Genomic DNA, 19968 nt, shown 5'->3' with positions numbered 1-19968 from the left:
CAGTAAGTGAGTTCAACAAATATGACCCATCTGAGCTTCCAAAGTCAAACCTCTCTCCAGCCTGGGACAAGTGTTACTGAAAGTCTTCATTTCATGGTCGGTTTCAAAACCACAACTTTCGAAAGAACATTGTGTCCAACAATAGCGTTGCTTCTGAGGGACAACCCAGCAGAGGATGCAGTTCCTGGATGTGTTATAAGTTGTAATTAACATACCGACTGTGTTGAAAACAATATCAAAGCAGGTTGAAACACTTCCCTCAAGCAGGCAGAAGACCACATTCCTTCTCAAAGTGCTGTAGAGTCGATGTTGGTCTTACCCACAGCACTGTCTCAACTGAACTCATTGTAGTTTTTTTGCTGTTCATGTTTTAATCAAATGAAATGGGTTTCAGGGAATCAACGTTACACTTGAGGGATTCAATATTAAACCCTGGTAGACGCCAAACCGTTCAAACACAGCTGAGCAAATTGTGGCGTTATGTCATACTAACAAGCTCAGATTCTAGTCACGCAAGCCATTTCTGGGTAGCATCACATCAACAAGGTACAACCAGCAAACAAACAACCTGACAAACTAGCATGTATAAAGAAGCATGTACAACTCACCAATAGTGTCTAAGTGCTTCAGCAGTGCGTCAGACTCCAGCAAAACTGTCTTATCTAATTTCCAGATCTCCACTAAATACGTTTCAGTAAACTACTCAGTTCAAAACACAGTACTCCATGATTAAATGGGGACAATATAATTTTATCAGTCAGGGAACTCTCAAGCATCCGCTGCGAAATCATTTTTGTTTTTTCAGCCCTTATCCCTTCACGCCAGAGATCCTGAGATGGCAGACATTTATTTACAGCTAATTTGAGCAGAACTGAGATTTTATGCCTGGCCTACAGCCTACAACAACCAACGTGTGACGGTTTTGTCCCACTATCCCTTCTTTCACCTCTCTCCTAAACCACTTGCAAGCCAGCCTCCAGATGACTGATGGATCACGTAGCCAATGAGATTTAAAATCCAACAATATGCAGTTTATATTAGTTTATAAAGCCTGCATTTTGCTCTTTGAATAGGCTGATTTCCCCCTAAGCACTGCTTTTTGACCCTTTTATATGCACAAAGTCAGTATAAATAAGGAAACAAAGAACTATGATCACTCACATAGGGGTATTCTGAGGTCACAAATTGGCAAATCTTTTTTGGCAGCACTAAATAATTACTTTGAAAAATAAGTGTCTATTTTGAAATCACAAAATTGTTATCTAATTTGAACACGGGCCATGTAAGACTATATGATGTGTATTTTCCAGCTAAAAGGGGCAGTTAGAGGTCATCTACGGGACATTTTTGCATTCAAAACTGTGGGAAAAATAAATAATTCATTTTTTCAAACTCCAAGTGATTAATGCCAGAAGCACTTACAGAGTTTGGGAAAAGTTCAGCTCATAACCTTTAAAAAGCGGCCAAAATCATGCCTGTGTTCCAAGTGATTTAACAACAGCTTGGAATTTACTTTTGAAGGTAGACTGGAACAGACGCTCAGGATAATTTTATAGACATTTCCAGGATTAAAAGGAGGTACAAATTGTCCGCAGAGGTTGGAGAATGTTGATGTGCTTTCCAGTCACCTCACCGGACCCAGCCATTACCCAGAATTAACTATAGAAACTCATAATTACAGGTACAGTGGTGACATTTTACATTTGCTGTCATCACCTCAGAGTCAGCATCAGATGGAAAACATGTGAGATGCCAACTTTCAAGCAGAAACAGGCACACCTGGATCAAGTTATACTCGTCTTTTGTTGATGTATCCAGTCAGGTGGGGTTTACTGCCTGAGGTCAATTTGCTGGTTGTTTAAAAGCGTAATTAGCATCCAGTCATACTCCATTAAACTCATTATCAAAAATTTTGTGGGATTATAGCAACTTTGTGCGTTGTCCAACCATGGTAGATATGACCCATCTAGACGACTTTAAGTATAAATGGTAAATGGACTTGTGGATTGTCTGCATGGACTTCTGTCGAGCGTTTCCTGTCTGCTGACGGCTTGGAGCGCTTTACACTTTCCACATCCATCAATTCACACACATTTTCATACACTGATGGCAGAGGCTGCCATGCAAGGTGCCAACTGCTCATCAGGAGCCATTTGGTGTTCAGTATCTTGCTCAAAGGATACTTTGACAGATGCGCCAGGGCTTTAAACCAGTGACCTCTTCACTTCTGGACGACCCACTCAACTTCCTGAGCTGCAATCTGTTAATGACTGTTACTTTGATAAAGTACACTATATTGTAGGTATTGACGCTGTCCTCATTATTCAGTCACATTTCTCTGGGTGGCAGCTCACAACTTCACATTGCCAATAGTCTGTTTCAAAGTTCTCACACAGAAAGAAAAAGAAGAAGTGAGCGAGCAGTGATGCATTTTTTTGTTTTGACATGGTAGGCAATCACTGAGACGGAAAAGGGTTGACTGACAAATACTAATTGAGCATTTGTAGAGAGCATAGTTTCTGATCCTCATTAACTGCCCTCAGTTTCTGTTTCCACTAAGTCAAGTGGGGTGACTTCACTCTAAAGCATCAGGCTAGAGAGAGGAAACACGAGTTATAGTACATACGAAACTTTATGTGACATGACATGCCACTTACATCACTTACCTTTTGTAAGCTCTAAGACTAAACATAGCTATTTTAACCTGTAGCTCATACTTCATGAGTGACATAGTTAAAGTTACAATATGTGGTGTGACTTGTCTCATATGTCATTTACATAAGTTATAAGACTTATACGCACTTATTTTATTATCTTTTTCTAAATTAAACTTTTTTTTTTTTGCCTAAACCTAACCAAACCACGACAATTTGACAACTTTTACAACAATCTAAAAGTCATAACACGTCATACTGTGTCAACTGTCTGTCAGGAGACTTTATTTTAAAGGTTTGACCAGCTGTTGCATATTATGTTTTATAAACCATAGTGATACCATGGCCATTTTCCCCTAATGTTGATGCTAAGAGCAGGAAGCTAGAATGCTGGGATAATGTTATGCAGCTATTAACATTGGAACTCTGGATGATTATTAGCATTTTAGCGCTTCCTGATCAACCTGCAGTCATGAGGGCCTTTGGGTCTCATTTAAAGGTAAACCAACAAATTTGGTCACCCATTCGCTAGCGTTAGCATTCAACCACCTTCTAGGTTTCATAACCATTTGATTACATCCGATGTGTTTCACTTCCAGACTTAAATAAATGTGTCAGAGAAATGACATTTAAATCAATGCAATAAAAGTGTGAAGGAGTTCAGATGTCACGTTGAATTCATGCCGTTCTTATCGCATCATGCAACACTGCAGCTGATAAATGGTTGAATGCTCATGTCGAGTGCATTGTCTCGCTAATCACTCTCGATTATCAATCAGAACATGATGGAAGGGCGACGATTAATCAGATCTCCTGTGTTTGTACGACTTGAAAACTGGAACACAGCAGTGCAACATTTGAGCTTTCCGCATAGACCGTGTTGTCAGAGGAAAATGTCTGCCCTTCTTGCCAAAACTGCCACTTGAGGATCAGGTAGAGATTCATAGTTTGAAGCTGGAGGCCATTAAATGTGACGAGTTGGGAGTGAAGAGAGGAAATCCAGTGGTATCCAGGTAGATGGGTTTGTTTGTGTTTGAACAGTTGAACGCCACTAATCTTCCCAGATAACAAACATTAAGTCATTTCCCGTAACATGAACCCCCTCCCACCCTCTCTCTCTCTCTCTCTCTCTCTCTCTCTCTCTCTCTCTCTCTGAGCAGCTGACATGTCTGGTCTTGTCCATCGCTTCAGCACAGACAGCTGCTCTGCTCTCACATGTGGGCAAGTTTGTAGATGAACTCATGTTTATGTTATGAAATTATTTTCTGTGTTTGTTTTATATATATATATATATATATATATATATATATATATATATATATATATATATATATATATATATATAAAACAGAAGATAGGGTGCTCCAAAAGTCAAATTTCCAAACATGACACCATGAGGGGTAGAATTTGCAATACATATTTCTTTTTAATTAACAAAGTATCAAAAACAAAAGTTAACAGATCACAAAGATGGAAGTACACATTGGCAGTAGCGGTGCAGTTGTACCTGACAGCCCACGGTTTGTTCACGTAGGCGCCAACAGTCGAGCAGCTACAGAAGAAGAAAAAAAAAAAAAAAAGAACCGCCTCCAGTAGAAGAAGGCACGATAACATACACCTATCAGCTATCTAGCCATGACAAGACTTCAAAAACACAGAAACATACAGTCCACGAACACACGCAGACGCCTGCGTCCCTTTAACCGCGTGACTCTCAAACTTTTCGACTTAAATATTACACACTGTAAACAAGATAAACCTTCTCTGACATTCCTGCCATACAAACATAAAACATGAATCTTCAGTCCTACAGTAATGTGCTGTTCATACATACATACATTGTTGCTCTTTTGCTGTGAGCTGTTTGGATGTTTCCATATAGTGACAAACGGTAAACGCTAACCTTGGATGCTAATATGAAAAAAAAAAAAAAAAAAAATGCGGTGATGATGTTCAGTGCTTGGTGAATGGCTGTGAGAGTTTCCTTCTGACATGCTAGGAAGGAGAGGAACTCAGTGCCTTGCTTGTGGATGCATGGCTATCGACCGACAAATACTAACTGAGAAGAAAATATTTTAAAAAATCATGAGGGAACTCTCAATGAGTCAATGAGTCCATAGAGGGGAAACAGAGGTGAGAGCAGGGGGAAATATTTGGCAGTGAGCTGAGGCCTGGATACCGATAAAGTTCATAACACACCGCCGTAATATTACATCATGTTCCATAACTTCAGAGCCATCTGTGTTAAAGGACCAGCCGAAAGCAGACGCAACACCGTTGATACCTAGCTAACGATATCTTAGTGAACACAACTTTCAAACCACGAGTTATCAGCCGTCCGTTTTTAAAAATAACAATCTTTTTTTTTTTTATGTTTTTGCTCTGTCAAGACCAAAAGGGAGGCATCTGGTGTTTACATACAGTAGCACAGAGTTTATGCGCAGTCAATACAATATTTTTTTATGTATAAAACAACATTTCTGAAAAAAATAACACTCGTACATGTGAAGCTTCATCGTCACAGAGGATGTAAAAAACAAGAACAACAAAAAAAAAACACCACTAGTTCTGTTTAACTTAAGAGGGAACGCAGTGATAAATATAGTGTACTTAAAAATTGTATACAATATTATTTGGGCACAATTTTACTTGCCAGCAAACTGCAAATTATGAAGAAAAGAAAAGTAATGTCTGCATACGCAGTTCTACGATAGTTTTTCATAAGTTTTTCTCATTAAGTGCAGAATTTAAAACCCTGCCTGCGACGTGTATTTCCCTTTTGGTGACCGCTACTTCTGCCATGACTGATAGCAAACAACCTAAAAAAAAACAAAAAAACAACAACAACAACAACAAAACAGTTGAATCTACATTTAGCGTCGGTCCTGAGTGGTTAGCAGCAGCAAGTTTTCACGTTGGCTAAAGGACAAGCAGACAGGGTCAGGTACAGCAATAACATGTCATACAGTAGTACTGAATAAATACTTTTTGATAAATGAAGCACAAACATCTTTTTTTTTTAAAGTCAGTGACTCGCAGGTCAAACACACTCTGTACACACTCACACGGTCAATCTGTGTCTACTTCCAAGACTATGTGCCTTGATCACCTTTGGTACAAAAATCAATAAATCAGACTCTCATCTATTTCAAATACCAGTACATTTTTAAAAAAAAAAGAAGAAAAAAAAGAAAATTATGCTTTTCTTTTGTCTTCTAGTGCTTTAGCATCCGTCCTTGGCCCTGACTGTTGAAAAAGAAAACACAGGATGCGTGTCAAGGTGATGTCCATGTTGTGTCACTTCCTGTCCAGTCAGCAGCTTCGGGGGAGTTGGAGGTGCAATGGTCACTTTATGCCATGCTCGCTCTCTCTCTAGCAGCTTTGTGAGTGAGATCGAGGAGTCGTCCTAAGGTGGCGTCTGTCGTGCGTCACTGTCATTCTCAGGTCACGAGTCTCTGTCGCCGCTCCGCCGGCCTCCAGCGGTCTTAGAACGCACCTCAGAGGTGACTGGGACACTGAATGTGGTCGAGGGTCAGAAATCCTCCGTCTAGAGGTGCTAACGTGGACGTGGACAAGGAGGTGGTCGATGTGGATGTGGACGCGGCAGAGGAGGTGAGGTTGTGGAGTTGTAAGGCGCTCTCCTTGATGTGCTGGATGAAGAGGTTCCTCTCATCCTCGGGCGTCTGGCCGTTCTGGGCCCGGACGATGCAGGTCGGCCGGTGCAGGTTGAGCATGTAGACGAGCTGCTGCTTCTGCTGCTTCAGCTCCTCGATCTGAGCCTTCAGGTCGGCGTTAACCGTCTCGAGCTTCTCCGACTCCTGCAGAGGAGAGAGGAGAAGAAATCAGTTGTTAGCTTAAGTTTTGATGTTAACGCTTTGTTGGACAAGATTCTCTGTACTTTGGGCTATTTAGTCACCAAAAAACACAAAGAATAAGCACAATAGAGTGGGGTAGGGTAGAAAAAGACAAACCTAAGCAACAGTAGAACAATTCTACATCAACCAAGAAATTAAGAAACTAGATTCTTGACACTTTAAGCTTGCAAATTGAACAAATATTAACAACTTTACTTAATGTACACGGGGCTTTGTCACTTTTAACTTCATTACTTCCGGATCCAGACATTTATTATACATTTCTAAATATAAGTTTCTATGGAAATACCCAAAAACAAAATACTTCAAGCTCAGTTATCGTCTCTGAAGTGAACAGAAGCTGAACTCTACCTTCTGCAGACACTCTGTCTTCTCCTTCTTCTTGTTGCGACACTTGGCAGCAGCGACCTTGTTCCTCTCCCTCCTCCTCTTCCTCCTCTCACACTCCTGAGGTGTCAACTGAAAACCAGAGGGACAAATTATCTTTCAGCATTTCACCCCTAAAAACCACACACACTGACTAAGTCAGTTTCATAAAAATAAAGGTGACTACACGCCGTAGTTCCCCCTCCGCCTCACCTCTCTCCTGCCTCCCGACCCGCCGGCGGGGTGCTCGTACGCTCGGTCCGAGCTGGAGCTGGCACCGTCCGAGCTCATGTCGGGGCTGAGCCCGTTGGACAGCCGCTTGTTCTGGATGGCGAGGCGCAGCTCCTCTTTCACGATGGGCGTGAAGTTGGTGAAGTCGTCCAGGGTGAGCGTGCCCGGCGGGGACAGGCAGGGGACCATGGCGGAGCAGCTGATATCAGCCAGCGAAGGACCCGAGTGCTGCAGCATCATTCTGAAAAACACAAGAGTTGGATTATTAATCCCACATAAAGTTGCTTTTTCACTGTTTTTCCATTTATGCACAACACATAAAGTAACTACAGCTCCAGATGAATACAGTTTACAGAGAATGTTGGGCAAAAAATGTCCATTAAAATGAACTTCCAAGAAAATGACATTAGAAGTCACAACAAACTCAATACTAAAACATTATAAATGATTAAAAAATAAATCTTAGTGATAATATGAAGGATTAAAATAAAATCAATACCCAGCAAGGTCTGTTTCAGGTCATCTCAATATCAGGTTGCACAACACACACAAAAACTTGCTGTAGTAATCATTTAGTAGAATCAAAAATAAGCATTATAATGTCCCTTTAAATGTTTAATTATGATATGAGAATTATGCCTGTAAATGCCAATATTGCAGGTTATTTGAGGCAATACAGGAAGCAGGAAGGCTGTTTAGGTTTAAAATGGCCATCTTTTATTACAGAGTCTCCTGATCCTTAACAACTATTGGTGTTTCGGAAAAATGCCATGAACCGTTGCAGAGAATCAGTAATAGGTGTGGATGTTTGTTATCTAAACAGGGGCGGGACTCTGGGAGAATTATGACCGACAGCTTGATAAGATGAAGTGTGCATCAGAACAAAACCAAAACAAACATTCGTGTAACGTCTAAGCTTACAGGAAACGCATTATATGTTGCTCTTCCTTTCACATTTACATATTAAGACACATGATCATCATCATAATACTGGTAAGTTATTGTTTTCATTTTGCAAACTTATCAACAGCATGTCTGGTTACTTGATCAATATTTTAGTCATTTTCTTCCCATACAATTGAAGGATATCATTTAAAAATTAACCAAAAATCAAACTGAACTTCAATATTTCTGTCTTTACCCCCGAAGTTAAATAAAAACAGTTAACAAATGTCACTTTAATTCACAAAAACTATAAATTGTGCAGGTGTCTTATCTCAATAATAACACAGGGTTTGTGTAATATATCACATAAAAATCAAACTAAACCTCAAACTCTTTGAAATTCCCTCTAAAGTTTAAGATGCAGTCAAATAAAAGTCACTTTAATTCACAACAACTTCAAATTCTGGAAACTCTGACGCGAGTTATATTCAAAACAGGGACCGAAAAATCACAAACAAAATCACAATCATGAACAAAACCACTCAAAAGTGGTTTCGAAAGCACAAATCGTTCGTAAATGTGAACAAAACCTCCTAAAATAAATGTTTTTTATTCAGTCCGACAGTCAGAAAGTTAAGTTGGCGAGGTGTCCCGGGACGGCGGAGCGCGCGGTGGCACCACCGGCGCCTCTCGGCTCCACCGCCCCGGACAACACAGCCACAACGCGGCCAGCGCGCCTCCCCTCCTCCCCGCCCCTGGTAACAAAACTCCGACGTACCTGTTAAAGCTTTGAATGACTGTGTCAGATGTTCTGGATGTGAGGAAAACACGGCAGCAAAGAAACCCTCCTCTCGTAAGTTCGGCCGCTTCTCTCCTCTTCTTTCTCTTCCCGCTGGTGCGTAAAGTTGCGCTTGTGGCCGCTGCGTTGCATCACACAGGGTTTATAGGCTGAGCGAGGGGCGGGGCCAACGTGACGCAACGAATCCTTGCAAAGAGAGGAGGGAGGAGGTGGAGGGAGGGAGGGAGAGAGAGAGAGCGAGAGCAGGGGGTGACGTCATCCTATTTATAGAGCGCTTATCCTGCGATGATGCAATCGAGCAACCCTCAGCGCTGCTCTGCCATAAGGGGAAAGGCTTCCCCCTCTTCCCTCCTCCCTCCTTCCCTCCTCCCTCCTCCCTCCTTCCCTCCTCCCTCCTCCCTCTCTTTTTTTCTTCCTTCCTCCATCTACTTCCATCCTTTTCCTCTTCCTCTCCCCCTTACTTTATTATCCTTTTCTCCTGCTCCTTTTTTAATATCCCCCCACCATCTTCTTCTTTTTCTCTCTTTCTTTCCTCTTGTCACTCTTTACCTTTCTCCTTCTTTCTTTCTCATTTCTTTCCGCCATCTTATGTTTTCTTTTGTTACATCTCCTCTCTTCCCTCCCTTCCTTCTGTTTCCACCCACCCCTCCTTAAGTTTTTTCTTCCCTCTTATCTTCCCTTTCGATCTCTTGTCTCCTCCTCTCCCTGTCCATCCTTTTTTCTACCCCTCCGCGCTGTCTTGCCACTTTTTCACTCATTCCCTCCTTCGTTTCTTCATCCATCACAATTTTTCGTCTTTCTTTCTCTTTTTTGCATATTCTTCTGCACTTTCCTTCTGCTCTCTTTTCCTTTATCCTCTGTTTACTTTCTTCATCCATCAGTTTTCCATCCCTCCATTGTTGTCTCAAAAACTTTTTCTCTCTTTCTATCTTCATATTTTTTCCTTCCATATTCGTCCCTTTCTCTTCCTTTCATCCATCCATCCTTCTCTCTGCTTTTCCTTTATTTATTTCCTTCCCCTTTTCTACCCCCACACACATTATTCACTCTTTTTAACTTTTCCTTTCATCCTTTCTTCCTTCCATTGCTTTCTGAATTATTCATCCTTCTTTAAAATCCCTCCATCATTGTCTCATCTCTTTTTCTATATTTGTATTGTTTTTCTTCTCCTCATCACTTCTTAAATACTTCTTCCTCCTCGCCTCACTTCCACCTTGCCCTCTCTCCTTTTCTCCCTCTTTCCCTTCTTTTTCCTTTCCTCCACCTCTCTCTTTCTTTTTTCTCCGCCGTATATACCCTTCCTCACTTTTTTCTCATTTTCCTTCGGTCCTTTCCTCCTTCCCTTACTTTGTTCTCTATCATCCTTCTTTACATCTCTCCATCATTGTCTCACTACTTTTTCTCTCTTTGTAACCTGGTATTTTTTCTTACCCTTCATCACTTTATTAATCACCCGTCCCCTCTTCTCTTCCCTGTTCTATCTCTTTTTAAAAAAAATCTGTTTGGTCCCTCTTCTTCATGACACTTCCTCTCTGTCCCTCTATCTTTTTTGCCTTTCTTTTCACCCTCTTTTCTGCCTCCCGCTGGCTCGGCCTTCCTCAGATTTCCACCCCTGTCCCTTGTTCTTGTCCCAGTCTCCTTACTTCCTGATTGTTTCCTTCTCTTTCAGTCTTTTCCTTTCCCTCTCCCTCCTTCCTTCCTCGCCTCTCTCTTTCTACCTCGCATCATCCAAAAAAAAAAAAAAAAAAAGCTTAAATAAATCTAGTGAAACTTCTAGAGATAAGCACAGACACGAGTGAATAAGTAACCCCCCCCCTCCTCCTCCTCCCTCTCTCTGCGTCTGCCCTCTCTCTTCTGACACCGACATGGATTTCCATTCCGGTCATTCCACACTAACGAGTGAATAATGCTGGCGGAGCTGAATGACACACGGTGGTTATTTATTCTGTGGTTACAGCTCATCGGCCGGGGTATAAAACTATGATGTGAGACGGACAGACAGGCAGGGAGGTGGATGAACTCTGATCAGCTGTATTCTTCTCTCCTTTTATTCTTCTTCTTTTTTTTTTTCTTAATTCATAATTTGCAAAGGTGAAATGACTTCACTCAGGGAGTAAATATCAGCCTGTAGGTAGGTAAAGAACAATACGCTTCTGCATGTTTTCCCCCCCCTGCAGTTTGGTATCGGTCAAGTGCCTACTGCTCCCTTTGTGTCTAAATTGGTCTTAATCAGTTGATCCTGTTTACCCACCTGGTGACACAGACGGGGCTTTCCTAACAGGAGCTGCTGTCAGAGGTCATGTGTCTACCTTAAAAGTGCAGGATTGTGATCGTGGACGCTGGAAAAGTAGGTTTTGCTTCACTAACATCCCCATTAAAGGTGTAATCAGTGTAATGACAGTAGATTTAGAGGCAGCAGGAGAAGTAGTCGTACCCCTCCTGAGGTTTCTTCCTGTTTTTCTCTCTTCTGCTCTGGGCTCTGGAGCGCTTTGACGTGTTTTCTCCGTAAGGTTTGAGCGCATCAGGACCTGTCGTTGACGTGGGGTCATTACGGTCGGGAGGTCGAGCGGTTTCAGGCGTCCTGACGGCCTCGGATTTGTCCAACGAAACCCCAACATCCCTGCTTCTAACCGGCATGTCAGACCCGTTTATCTCCCCGTTCCTCCGTGTTCGCTGTCATCTGGCTTCAGGTTCAGGTCAAATGACTCGTCACGGATGTTTATAGGTTCTGACATGGTGCCCATTTTGACCCATGCTGGATTAAAGGAAAATAATTGTATTTGATTTAAATTTGATTCAAGCTGCTTAAACAGTTTTCTATCCGCTATCCACTCAAGCAGCACTCGGACAGTCTTCAGTGGGTTTGGGACGTTGAACGTGATGCTGGAAAAGAAAAACAAAGAGGCAGACTTGTTGACTGAACTCGGGAAAGGAGTCGGAAGGACTCAGTCGCCCATTTGTCTTTTCGCTTCACAAAAAAAAGTAAACTGTTGTGACACTGACACGTCAGCTAGGAGAGAATAAGAAACCCTGAAAACAAAAGCTAACAGAACAAAAACCGTGTGGGTGTGTTTGCACTTTTACAGCTCTGGAGATTAGCTGTTATCTGTTGGTTATTGTTCCGATCCAGTGTCGTCTTTATAAGTCTTGTATAGAGTCAGATTTGTTGTCTTTCTTCAGTTGCCTACTTTGTTTGGCTAAACATTCTCCATCTCGTGAGAAATGTTTTTTGATGTGTCGCCCTTCAAACGACGACCATCTGAATGTGAATTCATGAATTCCGTGACTTTTCAAACCGCAGTGAGTCTGTTCTGTTCATCTAAGTGCTCAATATGTTCTAGCAGCCATGTTTTGGTCATCATTTTCTTATTCAGTGGATCCATCTCAGGCATCGCTCCGTCTTCTGTCGCCGTCTTCCTCTCATTTCTGACCTCATCACTCCCTTCCTGTCATTTCCAGCTCAAGGTCTCTGACTGACGCAATCTAGAAACTTTTTGTTCTTTCCGGCGGCAACCAAAAACTTTCGCTTTCACCAAATCCGGTGTTTCTCAGAACAGCTGTTGCTTCAGGAGTGTAAAAAAAATGTGAAATGTCAAAACCAAGACTCCGTGTACTGGCGAGCGCGTCTTGAACTTACCCGAAATTATTGTACAACAGGAAGCATGACTTTACTGTGTGACTGCTGTGGCTGATGTAGAAACTTCCACCTCTCTGGTCAGTGTGTGACAAGAGTGTGTGTGTTCATTTAGCCCGGGTCATGCATTGTTTCCAGGGAAGCCTTGACAGGGTGCTGAAAACACCTCCATGCTGATTTTCCATTGAGGAAAGCCTCGGTGCTCCGTGTTTGTTTGCACGCTGGGAGCCGTGGTGCATGCCAACCCGGCATTCAGAGTCATAAAATGGTTAATAGTTGACAAACGGTGTTTCCCTGCTCAGTGGAAAAACCTTAGCAAGCACCCAAGTTCAACGGCTGCTGGTCAAACCCACGCGGCTTGAGCTTTGAAGGGGTTGGTGGTTCAGAGTTGAGATGAGATCTGGGACAGGGAGGATGGGAATCAAGTTAAACAAACATGACCGGCCTGTTCTCAGGAAAAGAAAGCGGAAGCAACCTCAGATTAAGCGCTTTTCCTTCCAGAGTTGCCCTGCGGCGTCTCTGCCGCAGTAACAAGTTGATGATACTTCACACTTTTTGTTCAGCAAGATAATCCTCACAGATGAACAGCAGCGCTTTGATGATTTTTGAAGCATGAATTAGATCTCTAGAAGTAAAAAGCTAATGTTGGGCCGTAAACAGACGACATCGCGGTCACATGACTGAAACGTCACCATCACTATCCATGTTTTCTATAAACTGATCCATGTACAAGTTTTAGAGTGAGAATTAGAATAGTTTAACTAAAGTGACCGTGGGACATTTGATGATGTATTTTATACAGTAGAACAAAATGATTCAATGTCTAATCTAATATCTTCAGCCTGCGGTAACCACACGCTTTATTTCAGACATTTAACCAAACACTCACAAACTTTGACAAGGGAACCGGAAGTGCAAAACTGCTGACTGATGACAGGTTTCAGGACCGCAGACTGCATCACTCTGTGGCAACTGAGACTGGATCACTGAGTTTCAGCTAGTCCAGTCACGTCGTTCAGCATACGAATCAGAAAACCAGGTTTGCCAACAAGCCGCTAGGTCCGACAAGTAAAATGGAGGCGCACATTTCCTAACAGTTTCTCCTGACAGACGTTCATAGAGGTTGAAAAAAAAAAAAAGGGAGAAGAAAAGTTCAAAGCGGACCATTTCTAAAAAAAAAAAAAAGAAAGAAAATATCCGCTAATATTATTTGTGTGAGGCTGCGTCTTCACCCGAGCTGCCACACTTTTATATTTAGAAGGACAGAATCATTAAATAGTGTAGGTTGCAACGCAGACACACTCGCTCCCTCCTCTCTCAGCGGGCAGACGGCTGTTGAAAAGTTTAAGAGGTCAGATCCAGATTGATGCTACGACGTGAAGTCATCGCTGACCCCGACGACTATTAATACCATATGATCGGAGCGCTAACCCGCCGGCTAAAAATTACATTCTCTATTTTTACATTGGAACCACTTCATGCCCGAGCACTCTGTGTGTTCACGCCCACGTCACGCCCACCGGACTCCTGTGTTTGTTTGCCAGCAAATTTAGAATAAAGAAAAAATTAAAAAACACACCAAAAACAGACAGTCACGGCCGTTTGGAACGTGTTTGTGGGGATCAAGGCTTCACTTTGGGAGCGTTGGGCTGCTGGAATTACATTTCACACACACGGTGGTTTCCTCAGAGGAAGTGAGCCAGTAGTTTAAATTTCAAATGTGGGCAAAACTGAGGATGTAGAACTGGCTTTTATCGCGAAAATCTAACTGTGCGGAGCAAAATCTCCTGAGCCAAATGTAAGACCGGACAAATATATTGCGCTGTAGTAATGAAAACAGCAAGATGTGTCCTTGCGTTCTTTTTCCGCTGTTTACTCCCTTGTCCTTTGACCTTTCAAATGTGCAGTTCTTTGAGACAGTAAATCAGGCCACATGGCCTCATTATCAGCTCTGAGCCACAAAGAAAAACATGCAGACGGAGGAGCTGGAGGCCACAGGAAGCACGCGCAACACTTCACATCGAGTTTTACAACCACCTAGCTCTCACTTTCACCTTTCGTCAGCTTTCATTTCACTCCCTTGGACCGCGACCAGAGCACGTCTGGTTAACCGGCTCTCCGCGACAGACGTGACGGCTGGGGAGTAGGTTTCACTATGACAGAGGGAAATCAGGAAAACAGGGAGTTTCTCATACTGAGAGTCAGCTCTCTGGAGAAGGGAAAGCAAAAAGGAAAAAAAAAGAAGCGGCAGGGTCACCAGTGTCGCTTTACGGGGGGGACACGTCGCCTCCGACGGTTTCCTTCAAGCTGCCGCTCTTGTCTCAGTTTGGTCCACAACAAGCAGTCTGAGCCATGAGAACAATACCGAGCATTCATTAGGGAGAAACTTGAGGCTTGAGTCATGATGATCATGATTTTCACTTTGACAAAGTGCTACCTCAAAAATTAGTTCAACATTGTGACACAGCTCGCATTACCACACAGAAGCGTTACTTCACGGGTGATTGTGCCTTCAGCGTAATGACACATTTTGACAAGAATTCAGGCAATTACATATATGAGTCGCTGTCACTTCCTGTTAACATTTTTTTTTCATCAGCTGTTCCAACGTTCTGCCCTCTTAGACCCACCGGTTGCTTTAAAAAAGCTGTTGCGCGGCACGTTTCCTCGCCCACGTACTGTGTGATACTAAATCTAAACCAGGCGACGTGTCACTGCATGCATTTTTCATTCCTTTAAAACTCGGTGCCTACATTTATTCTATTTAAGTCAACCTGATTAATGAATTCTTGCTGTGAGAGGCAATTTAAAATTAAACATAGGCTTCACATGCAGTCCTGAAGATGGGACCCACTTCTTGAGGCACAGACGGTTCTTGAAAGGCTGAGATCGGAACTTAAAGAACCGGCCTAGAAAAAAAAAAAGATGCCGAAATGTAGCTCGGTATGAAATCAAACTGCAAAGTGTATTAGGCTGTTATCCACTGACGTCTTGGACTTCTTCTCTTTCTCTGTTTTATTTTTATTTCTGTGAAATAAGAACTTCTGACGTGAGTGGATTTGTGGCGGTACCGGCAGGAAAATTCCTTCACATCACACTCAGACATAAACAAGAAACACGTTATATTCATGGGGAATACCAACAGTTACTAATACTTCCATAATTATGAAAAAAAAAAACACCTCTTTAGGTAATAGTGAAAGTGAACTGGACGGAGCACCACCTCCAAAGTCCACAATGTAATGAAACAGGAAAGAGCTGGAGGTGTCAAGGGGCTCAGCTAAGATAAATACACAAAAGAAACCTGCTGGGAAGAAAGTAGGAACACGCCCAGCCCTGACGCAGCCGGCTGAGCTGAACTGTGACATCTGACGGTCAAAACTTCCCTCAGCTAGAAAAGAACAAGTGCAGCAAAGAAGTCTGGACAGAGCAGAGACCCAGGCTCACAGTCTGTCTGGATGGGCACCACAGGGTGTCGAGGACAGAGTCGGGGTGAGTCCGGCCCGGGTGTTGTCTTTTAAGCCTTGGCATAAGGCCGTCGTCACATCCTGATTGGCTGGGAGGGGAACGCCTCCAGCTGCTCTCACTCGTCAATCAGGAGTCGGCCTGCACACCTGCAGCAGGTGATCTGAGTCCACTGCCATGAGCCCTCTGTTTATATGCCCAGATGTTGAACAGCTGATCCCAGCATCCCATCTCAGTCTACTCACAGCTCGCAGTTTGTAGGGACCAACTGTAAATGTGACGATATTTAAATCTGGCTAAAGATTTCAGTGCAGTTTCTTGATCTATTTCGGAGTCTTTGTGTGAGAAAGACAAACATGATGTGAAACGTTTTAAACTTCTGATCTGACCTCTGCCACCGATCTCCACTAAAGACAACATTTATATAATATGATTAAAACTTTATTTATACAGCATCTTTATTAACAGGGTTTGCAAAGCGCTTGGTCAAACAAGCAAAAGCAGGAAACTCAGGAAGACAATATTACAGAGTAAAAACTCACTAGACTCTTGACTCACTACAAGTAAAAGGAATAAGAGCCATAAAACAGGTTAATATCACAGAAAAGGACAGAGAGAGAAAAAGAAATGCAAAGATATAAATAAATAAAATAATACAATCAATCAAGGACGATAAGAAGATGAAATCATATCAGTGGAATTAAGAACAGATAAAAAGTGTATGTGCAATAAAAAGAACAAAGGACATGAAAAGGGTTAAAAAAGGAGAGGAAGTAAAGCAGATACACAGACTAACAGCAGTAAAAAGGTTTTTGGCACAAGTAAAGTAAATCTGTAAAAGTGGGTATTGAGTGGTGATTTAAAAGTGTAGTAATAGTTTAGTATTCAAATCAAATGTGTTAATTAAAGTGTTTATTGTCACATTAAAAAACAAGTTTCCCGATAAAGTTCCTTCTTTGGATTCCACGATGAAGTGAAAAATATGGAATACGATACGATGGTCATGTCTGCGGATCTATTTCAACATCTGAGTCATGAAGAGCTCAGAACACAAAGTGGTTCTGTGGCATTCACGGTGCTGTCAGGGTCTATCTGAGGACCCCCCTCCCCTCCCCTCCCCTCCCCTCCCCTCCCCCAGATTGACACATTACGAACAAAGGATTTGTTGTTTTATTGTTGCAGAAAGTGCCCTCCTCCATTTCCTGCATTTTTTTTTGTGTCTAGATGAGACTTTTAAACGTCCTGATAACAAAATAAAAGTGCTTTTAGTGATGATGAGAAGTGATGAAGAAGATGGGTGTGTTTTTCCCGGTTTGCCGCCGGTTGCCCGGTAAAGCCTCGGTGAGGATGAGAGGCTTTATTTCCCGGAAAGAGGAGAGAGGGTGACGTAATCCGCTCCTGCTGAGAATAAAACATGAGGAGGAGGAGGAGGAGGAGGAGGAGGAGGACAGGGGAGGTTTTGTTTACGTCTCTGTGGCTTGAGGAAAATATAGAATTAATACACCATGTCAAAAAAAGATACCAGTAGGTGATTATTTTATAAATTAATGAACTATACTGTTAAAATAAATATAGAAATCACAAATTAATATCAAGTAAGTTAAAAGAAAATGCACTTTCTTCTTATTACCACACATTATGTTGCCCAATATTCATGTTGAGAATGATTTATATTAAAATAAATTGCACATTGATTAAAAATTGAGTATTTCTATAGCAACTGTGAATAATAATCATGATGATGATATAAATACAAGTTTAGAATTGTATGATCTGCAGGTGCATCAGGAACAATAACACACGTCTATATTTATTTTATTGTATTTGAATGTAAATCTATATTTTCCTCATTTCAGCGCTATTTGTGTTTCACTCGATCGTCCTCATTATTTATTCCGTCCTCGTCCACATTGCGTCATCCCTTCCGGGAAGCTCTTCCTGCTCTTCCTCGTCTTGTTGTCTTCTTCTTCTTCTTCACGAGGTATCCGGGAAATCCCTCCCTCCCTCCCCTCACCTTCCTCTCCTCCTCCTCCTCCTCCTCCTCCTCCTCCTCCTGCCTCAGCATCACGCCACTGCTGAGAAGCGGGGCGGGGTGTGAACGGATGGATAATGCGCCTCCTTACTGTACACGTTAATGTGCCAAACGGGATTTTAAAAGGTTACGGCGGCCGGACGGGATCATTCGCGATTTTCGGTCATCGAGTGATTCGTCGCGTTCCGGTAAATCTGGGCATCATCATCATCATCATCATCAGCAGCAGCAGCAGCAGCAGCAGCAGCAGCAGCAGCAGCAGCAGGAGGAGAGACTGCTCCGGGGAAGACAGCAGCAGTGTGTCGTCACAGCAGGTTTCTGGTCACAACACTGATGAACAGGAACACACTGGCACCTGACAGCAGCTGCAGAACCCTGACTCATGATACAGTGTCATGTCATATTTGTATCCCTTTATGAAAATGTCCCCCTGAACCACAGCTGATATGGTGGCGTGTATAAGGACCACATTATAAGGGACAAATTATCAGTCTTTTAGTATAATAGTATAATATTTGATATATAATATGATATATTGAGGCAAGCACCTATGCAGTCAGTGTGACATAGACTAATTTGATGTTTTTGCCTCTAGAAATATGATGACTTCATTATTTAAATATTACAACATTTTCTTCAAATATTACGAGTGCCTCAAAATATTATTGGCTTTTTTTATTCTCAAAATAATGAGACTCGATCTCAAAATACTACAACTTTCTCAAAACATTCTGACTTTTTTCTTCACAAATGATATATTTTTGGTAGAAACAAGTATGACATTTTGGAGAAAATATTGACTTAACAAAAGAAACAAATATATATATTTTGCCTTTTTCTCCAAATACCAAAACCGCACTCTCAAAGCTGTAAATCCTTTGCATATGAAAAGTTTCCTTAAGTTAAGCAATAAAGGCAGTTCCTTCTATTATCAATCTACAGCGGTGCTAAAACAATCAATACATTTTTCGGTTTTGATGTTAATATATTAATCAGCAGTCAGAAAATCCATTTACTGTCTTGTTCTCTTGAATTTCATTTTTACAGATGTAAAAGTATACATGAGATGATTTTCTTGATAACCAAACTACCTACAAATTCAACTTAGTGCAGCTGTTCTGAAGCTTTCAGACATACACAGAGTCCCCGTTTGTTAACACTTAAAGGACTTCTGAGTTCTAGACTCTCGGTTGATTGTTCCACAGTGACATTATTTTTTTTCTTATCGCTCATATAAAATCCTTCTCATGAAACTTGCGAGGCTGAACTTTTGTGACTCTGCCACGCCAACGCATTTTTACGGCGTGCTTGTTTATGACTCTTTATTGCGCGGAAGTTATCTTTCTTTATGGTGTTGATGTGTATGTTTCTCTACTGTGAAGCTACTGTAGCACTTGTTGCCATGGTGTTTCACACACACACTGAATGTCCTTTCATTAAGTTCAAATTAGCGTAACGTTTGGTGCGGGTGACATTCTGTGAGAGCTGTTTGTATCTAGTGATGAATGACAGGACGATCGCATGTCGAGTTTGTGATCTCATTTTCGTCCCGCGTTGCTTCTGATTTGAACCACAGGTCGCTGTCACCCCAAACTTTTTTTTTATTTTTATTTTTTTTATCAGTCGCGCAACCTTCGCACTTTGCACCTCCTTTCTTTCGACTGTTCTACTTTTGCTTTCATTTATGTGTTTTGCTCCGAACATAAACTGGCAGTTCAGTCTCCTCCGAGTTAATAGTTAAGAGAATGTGAACTCCGTCTTCGATCTGAGCGGCTTTTTTTTTTCTGTTCGGGCTTTAAAGATCCTTTTAATGGCTCCGCGTCAGTGACATCCACGGCAGCAGCAGGGAGCAGAGATGAAGATCGATGTGGAAACAGATCGATGTTGTAATGATTCGTCATAATTAGACGGTTTAATGCTGAAAACAGAGTGATGATTCAGTGTTTACAGCAGGCTGAAGGTTATGAGCTCACCAAGTCAGCGGCATCACGCGACACATTATAAGAGGCGGGGATTTGTGAACTTTG

At 42.0% G+C, this 19968-nt stretch overlaps 1 protein-coding gene across 1 annotated transcript; it reads right to left on the bottom strand.

Annotated features, from left to right (window-relative positions):
- Window positions 1-4055: 4055 nt before the first annotated feature.
- On the bottom strand, window positions 4056-8948 carry atf3 (activating transcription factor 3). The gene is made up of 4 exons (XM_037087199.1): window positions 8790-8948; window positions 7109-7367; window positions 6881-6988; window positions 4056-6472 (listed from the first exon to the last, which is right to left on the bottom strand). The coding sequence occupies exons 2-4, from the start codon at window positions 7364-7366 to the stop codon at window positions 6152-6154; spliced, it is 687 nt and encodes a 228-aa protein (XP_036943094.1). The 5' UTR covers window position 7367; window positions 8790-8948; the 3' UTR covers window positions 4056-6151.
- Window positions 8949-19968: the final 11020 nt, after the last annotated feature.

This window comes from Acanthopagrus latus, chromosome 22 (genome assembly GCF_904848185.1).
Source record: "Acanthopagrus latus isolate v.2019 chromosome 22, fAcaLat1.1, whole genome shotgun sequence".
Taxonomy (NCBI): Eukaryota; Metazoa; Chordata; class Actinopteri; order Spariformes; family Sparidae; genus Acanthopagrus; species Acanthopagrus latus.
Note: the sequence above shows the minus strand (reverse complement) of the source record. Positions and strands in the feature narration are given on the sequence as shown.